General features: G+C 69.0%; 2 protein-coding genes across 2 annotated transcripts in view; both read right to left on the bottom strand.

Annotated features, from left to right (window-relative positions):
- Positions 1-1,035, bottom strand: part of MNEG_2746 (cytochrome c oxidase subunit VIb) — a gene marked incomplete at both ends in the record, with an annotated part of 2,414 nt that extends 1,379 nt beyond the window's left edge. The window contains 4 exons of the mRNA XM_014048772.1: positions 212-238; positions 304-414; positions 600-659; positions 1,027-1,035. Of these exons, the coding sequence (XP_013904226.1) occupies positions 212-238; positions 304-414; positions 600-659; positions 1,027-1,035 (207 nt within the window). The remainder of the gene's footprint in view (positions 1-211; positions 239-303; positions 415-599; positions 660-1,026) is intronic.
- Positions 1,036-1,597: 562 nt separating this feature from the next.
- Positions 1,598-6,189, bottom strand: MNEG_2745 (hypothetical protein; the record flags this gene model as incomplete). The annotated part of the gene is made up of 8 exons (XM_014048771.1): positions 1,598-2,443; positions 2,660-3,032; positions 3,271-3,783; positions 3,954-4,347; positions 4,558-4,660; positions 4,965-5,195; positions 5,390-5,737; positions 6,178-6,189. 8 exons carry the CDS (start codon positions 6,187-6,189, stop codon positions 1,598-1,600), a joined length of 2,820 nt encoding a protein of 939 aa, XP_013904225.1.
- Between the last annotated feature and the right edge of the window lie 330 nt (positions 6,190-6,519).

The following is a 6,519-nucleotide window of genomic DNA, read 5'->3' as shown; positions in this document are numbered from 1 at the left end:
CGTCAGCGGGACGCCCCATGCTGCAGGGCGACGGGCAGCCACCCTGTCACCGCCGCCCACCGCCCGTCAGTGCCCCCGCCGATGAATGTGCCTCAGGATCCCGCGGGGCGGCCACTCCTTGGGACATGTATTGACCCTAGGCTCGCCAGCTGGGCCCCATCTCGCTCGCCCTTCCGAACCGGGCAAAGCGTTTGCCCGGGCAGTGGCGCACCTCGTTCACGAGCACCTCATCACCAATCTGCGGTGATGCGGGCGCAGGGGGCGGAAGATGGCAGTCAAAGCGTGCCAACCCGCGCAGCTCACACTCTCTCCGCGCTGCTGCTGCTGCTGCTGCTGCTGCTGCCGCCGCTGCATTAGCGGCGTGCCAGGCAGGCGGGTGAGGCCGCCCACTGTGGAGACGGCCCACTTCATGTGCTGCGCAGCGCATCTTCCGCTTGCATGACAGCGAGAGTCGCTGCTGACCCTCTGTCATACACGTGAACGCCTCCTGCCTACCCTATAACTGAGCAGTGTGGCACTCCCGTGTACACCTCCACCTGCTCGGCGCCCATTGCACACCACCCGACCCAACAAAGCCAGCGCAGGCCCACAGCGCTCACGCTTGAGACAATCTTCTCGACGACCTCGCTCAACAGCTCCGCCTTCGCAGCCTCCACCTCCTGCGCAGTCGGCTGCGTACGCAAGCATCGCACCATGCGCGGGGTGAGCCGTGCCAAGCACGTAAAGCGCTTTCGTCGTCGTGCGACGCTGTTCGGGGCGCCGCGCCGCGTCGGGTGCCCTTGCGGCCAGGGACGCCCCTCAGCCACGCGGCAGCGTATTGCAACATCCCTTGTTTCTCAAGGTCGATTGCTTCATACCTGCTGGGCTTCCAAGGACACAGCCCTGAGGCTTCAGGGATCTAGCGTCCCCCCCGCCCGGGCACCTTGGGAATCCAGCTGATTTTGTCAAACTCATCACGCGACAAGCATTGCCCTATCACACTGCCACCTCATGCGCGTGCTTGCCGGTGTCGCGATCTGCACGCACCTCCGGCATTGCTACTGGCTCTGGGTCTGGCTCGGGCTCCTTCACGGGTGCGGGGTCCTCCGGTGGTTGCTCTACGGCCTCCGCGGTCTGAGCCTCCTCGGCAGCGGCAGGCTCCCCTTGCTCGGCCACTTCTTCTGGGATCGAGGGCTCTTCTGCTGCAGCCTCGTCCGCCCTGCTGTACAGCCAACTCCACATGTTCATAACAAGCACCGAGGCAGCAGCATGTGCCTCATTGTGCGCTGCACTTGATACAGTAGCTGCGATGGCGCATCACTAACAAGAACCAGCCTGGCCGGCTACCCGTCCCAGTTGACTAGCGATTGCGCAGCGTCTGGGCCATCAGGTGGCCCACAACAATTGCCATACCTGCTGCAGTTGGGCAGCAAGTTGGTTAGCGCCGCTGGTGGCCCAGCTACGCAGGAACAGCAGTTCCGGTTTTCTTTGAGCACAGCCGCCGCCGGGTCTTGGCTTCCAGTGCTTTTGGCCCGCTGCCTTGCACTGTGGGGCCGTTGCCCATCGCCATTGCAACGAGAAATTTCTGAGCCACGCGTAAAATGTATTATACAATGGGTCACCCTGCAGGCAGCACGGCGCCCCCCTGCTGCCAGCGCAGCTGTGCCTGTGCATCCTCGTGGCCTGTGCTAGGGCCGCGCACGCTCGCCGCCGCCGCCGCTGCAGCAGCCGCCGCCTCCACCTCCGCCTCTGCCGCCGCAGCCGCCACCCAGGCATCCTCATCTGCCACAAGCCGCCCCATCCCTTGAGGCGGCGGCTCAAGGCCGCAGCGCCGGCCCCAGTCGAGCAGCATGCCACAGAACCAAAGGCTCCTTCCCGGCAACGGCTCGTCCGGCCCCATGCCCGCCGCCCGCCGCAGCACGCGCAGCAGCCCCCGCCAGCTGGCGGGCTTGCCGAACGCGGCGCGCAGCGCGCCCAGCATGCCCGACTGCCACTCTCCCGGCGGGAGCGGCAGCTGCCCGGCCTCTTCCAAGGTGCCCAGGCCCACCAGCATCAGCGCCCCACCCCGCGGGCCCGTAGACTCCCACTTCAAATCGCACTCTGCAAAGAACGTGCCCCACCATGCGTTCAACCGCTCCCGCCGCCGCCGCGCCGCCGCCTCCGCCTGCGACCTCGGCATCGCACGGGCGCCCGCGCCGCCGCCCCCGCTCGCCGCAGCGCCGCCCCCGCCGGCGGCGGCGTCGAGCACCAGGGGCAGCGGCCCGCCGTACTGCGCGAGGCCCCAGGCCAACAGCCCGAGCGCCTCGCCGCTGAGTCCGTGCAGGCGGCGGCCGGCGGTGGCCGTCAGGTGGCCGAGGAAGGCCGGCGCGAGGGGCTGCCCCATGGACGCGAGGCCGTAGAGCAGCAGCCCCCAGTCCTCGTTCTCAAAGGCGGGCAGCTGCTCGTCCACCTGGCGCAGGAAGGCCTGGGGTTGGCGGGCCGGGGAAGCAGGGGCGGTTTCTGAGGACGAGGGGCGGACAAAGATGGATGGTCGGAAGCGGGGTGTAACGGGATACCTGTCGTGCGCCGCGATCGTGGATGAGACCCTTGGAATGAGTGCACGTTCGGCAACTGAGTGCTGCAAGCGCTCAGCATCTCATGTTCCCATCCACAGTACACATCATGGACACCCCCCACCCACCGCCAGCCAGTCGTCACTGGGCCGCCACTTGAGGTCGGCCAGCGCCCCGATCAGGGTGGTCATCTCCGCCGCCGTCGCCGACCCCAGAACCTCGCTCGCGCGCCGCGTGAGCGCCGTCATGAAGCCCGCCCCCGGCGCGGCCCCCAGCTCCGCCAGCGCCCACACGGCGCCGGCCAGCGCCGGCGGCGAGAGGCGTGGCACCTGTGGCTCCGCCGCGGCGAGCCAGTCCGCGAGCCAGGCGGCGTCGGGCCGGGGGCGCTTCAGGCGCGCGAGGGCCCAGAGGGCCTGGGAGAGCGCGTCCGCGCTGCAGGAGGGCAGCTTTGACGCAAAGTGGGCGGCCACGGCTGAGGTGTAGGGCTCCTCTGGCACATAGCTGCAGGCACAGGCGTTTGGGTGAGTTGGGAGAGGTGCGCCAGGGAGGTCAAGGGGGGGCCGGGGGATCGTAGGGGTGGGTTGGGGTGGGGGGTGTCCAGGGATGGACAGCAGGCGGGGGCTCCCACGCCATGCAACCAGGGCAACTGCAACCGCTGGCGTTGCTTCTCACACAGGGTGACACCCCGATCACCACCCCATGACACCCCGCACCGCGTTCGTTCCCCAAGCGCTCTCACTTGAGGGACGCGAACGACCACAGGACGTTGGCAGCCTCCTGCCCCGTCCAGCTCTGGACCTTAGCGTTTGAATTGGTGATGAAGTCGTACAGGAACCGCCTCCCCGGCTTCCACTTGCCCCCGTAGCTGCCAAACGCGTGCAGCACCGCCGCGAGCTGCGCCGGCCGCAGCACGTGCAGCTGCCGCCGCAGCTGCGCCGTGAGCGCCGCGCAGACCTGCGGCCGCGGGCAGTAGCCGAGCGCCGCCAGGCCCGACAGCAGCTGCGCCAGCTGCGGCGCGAGGAAGGAGCGCGCCTTGAACGACGCGGCGCCGGCCAGCGCGCGCAGCCAGAGCTTCGGGGGCACGTACTGCAGCGCGCCCAGGGACCAGGCCATGTGGCCGAGCGCGTCCGCGGTGCAGTCCGGCAGCGCCTCCCTGGCGCGGGCGAGCCAGGACGCCATCCACGCGTCATCGGGCAGGTGGCGCAGGCGGGCGAAGCCCCAGAGGACCCCCCAGAGCTGGTTGGGCTGCATCCTGAGGGGAGGTAAAGGGGGGGGAGGGGCGGGCCAGTGCTTGAATAGGGCAGGCGAGCGCGCGTGCAGGGTGCACGTGGCGACCTGTGACATAAGAGAACAAGGACTGCAGCTGCTACGGAACGTTGAAGCGAACAGGCGGCCTCAGCGCCCCGGTCGCGGCCCGCTCACTCTGGCAGTAGGGGGAAGCAGCACGCCGCGAGGTCGTCGAGCCACGACTCATCCGCCGGCCGGTGGCCCAGCGTCCCCAGCCCCCACAGCAGGCTCGCCGCCTCCGCCGCGCCCAGCACGCCCTCCTCAGCCCCCGCGCCGCCCGCTGCGGCGTCGGCGCGCGCGGCGGCGGCGCCGCGCGCGAGGTGGGGCGCGGCGCCGTCCATCAGCGCGTGGCAGAGCGCCGCGTCATCCACCTGCAGGGCCGCCATGCCGAAGAGGACCGAGGCGGCCTGCGCCGGCCCGCAGCCGCCAGCGAGGCCGCGCGCGTGCAGGCAGAGGTGCGAGAGGAACTCTGAGTAGTGGCGCCGCTCGCTGGGGGACTGGAGGGTGAGAGCCTTGGCGGTGCACAGGACTGCGGGCGGGGTTGGTTGGGCGGCGGCGGAGGCGGCGATTGTGCAATGTCCACAGGTGTGATGCGTGTTTGTCAACCTTTGGAAGCGTCTGAGTACCTACTTCGGCACACAAATCCAGGTTTATCGTTTCACACACTTCTTGAACTCGGTTGCATACGGTGGCAAATTCCAAATACATGCACGCAGGGCGCGCGCGCAAGCACACTCACCTGCCAGGCGCTTCAACAGGGCCGCGGTGGTCACGGCGCCGGCCTCGTCCCCAAAGACCTCCAGGATCATGGACAGCTGCACCCAGTCCTCTGCAATGCCGATCTGGGGTGGATGGCGGAGAGGGGCCCATGCAGAGCCAGCGTCGGATGAGGGACGGGGGACAGCGTTTAGGATGGCAGCGGAGGTTGTGCAGGGCAGAACCCCTTGAGACCGGCCTACTCAGACCCTGAGGGTCTTTGCGACGAGAAATCTCGCCCTGATCATTCTGCCAAATCTAAGGCACCCCCCTGAGACCCCACGGCATCGTCATACTTGACAGCTCGCTGACCCACCGCACTCGGCAGCCCCGCGCCCAACCCCCGCCCCCACCCGCTGATGGCGCTGCACCCGTCAGCGCCGGGCCCACCTGGTAGATCAGCTGCCGCGTGCGCTCCCCAGGGGCCACGGCCACGGCCCGCACCTCCCGCATGTACTCTGCAAACGCCTCCTGCCCCCGCAGCTTCCGCGCCCACCGCGCGTCGTCCACGGGCGGCGGAGGGCCCGTGACGGGCGGCGCGCCGGGCGCGGCGGGCGCGGCGGCGGCGGAGGAGGGGCGCGCGGGGATTTCCAGCAGCACAGCGGGCGGCTCGGGGGGCGCCTGCAAGCGGGCAGCCCCGGGACGACGGAGTTGAGGCGTCACGCATGTGTGTCGCGAAAGGCACAGCAGGGCCCACTTCTTAGAGCTATTGCCGCTGCGGCCCCAGAGCCGATCGCATGGTGCCGCGGGCGGTCAACTCTTCCCGGGCCAGCTGCGGCGGTCAACTCTTCCCAGGCCAGCCGCCCACGCCCTACCTCCTGCCGCGGCCGCCGCCCCGCGCGCTCCGCCGCGATCGCCTGCGCCGTCAGCGACAGCCCCGCGCCGCCGCCGCTGCCGCCACCGTGCTTCAGGACGCGCCAGCGGCCCGCCACGTTGGGCGCGCGGGGGACGTCGGTGCGGATGTCAAAGCGCTCGAGCTGGCGCTCCGCGAGCTGCGCCAGCCTCAAGAACCGAGCACGCGCCGCAGCGCCGCTGCTTGGGGCGCCGGCATCGTCGCCGCTGTCGTCGCCAGAGTCGCCGCCGGCCAGCAGCCGCGGCGCGAGCGCGCGCTGGGACCCATGACCGGGCTCGTCCGTGGTGCGGGTAGAGGGCTGGCTCAGCTGCTGCAGCAAGGCCGCGTCCAAGGCGGCGAGGGCGTCTCCGCCGTCCGACGGCGGGAGGGCGTGGGCGGTGGCGCCCCCGCTGCGCCTCGTGCGCGAGTGACATGCACGCACGCCTGCTGCACGCAACCCCTTGCGAGTGACCACTGGCTGCTGAGCTTCGCAGGCGTACGGCCCCCGCACAGGATTGCTGCCGCCAGCATGGCACTGCGCTACACAGAGCAGCAGCAAGCGCCGCCTGCAGGAGCATGGGGAGTGACGGCGCCTCGCTGCTGCCAGCCCACAACAAGAATTGTAGATACAGTGGCTATTCTGTGATCATTTCACAATCGCGCACTCACCTATGTAGGCACTGGATTGGCCAGAGGGATGCACTTCCGGATGGGTGATCACCTAAGCGCCGCCCAAGCGCTCTCATTGTCATAACAGCGCTATTTATTCACCCTTGTGTCCATCACAACCGCTGCTTTGATGTAGTGCGTGATCTCGGGATTCAAAAACGGCAACTACAAGCCATGTAGGAGTCTAAGCCGCGCGTGACGATGGCTGTCAACACTAGGAGTCAACGTTGATCTTGCTGTCTGTGAGTGGGACGCACATTGGTCGCCAGTCGCGCCAATGACTCAGCAGGCTGGTGACAAACACGAGCTGACTGCCCGCGGGCACAAGCTCGCCGTCCTTGGGGTTGTGCAGCAGCCGCCCGCGGGGGCCGCCGTGCATGAAGCCGATCACGCAGCCCGCGCGGAACGAGCGGCGCGCGTCGCGGTAGGGGCGGTCTGCAGGCG

The sequence above is a fragment of the Monoraphidium neglectum genome (genome assembly GCF_000611645.1).
Source record: "Monoraphidium neglectum strain SAG 48.87 unplaced genomic scaffold scaffold00321, whole genome shotgun sequence".
NCBI lineage: Eukaryota > Viridiplantae > Chlorophyta > Chlorophyceae > Sphaeropleales > Selenastraceae > Monoraphidium > Monoraphidium neglectum.
This window is presented reverse-complemented; position numbering and strand designations above follow the sequence as displayed.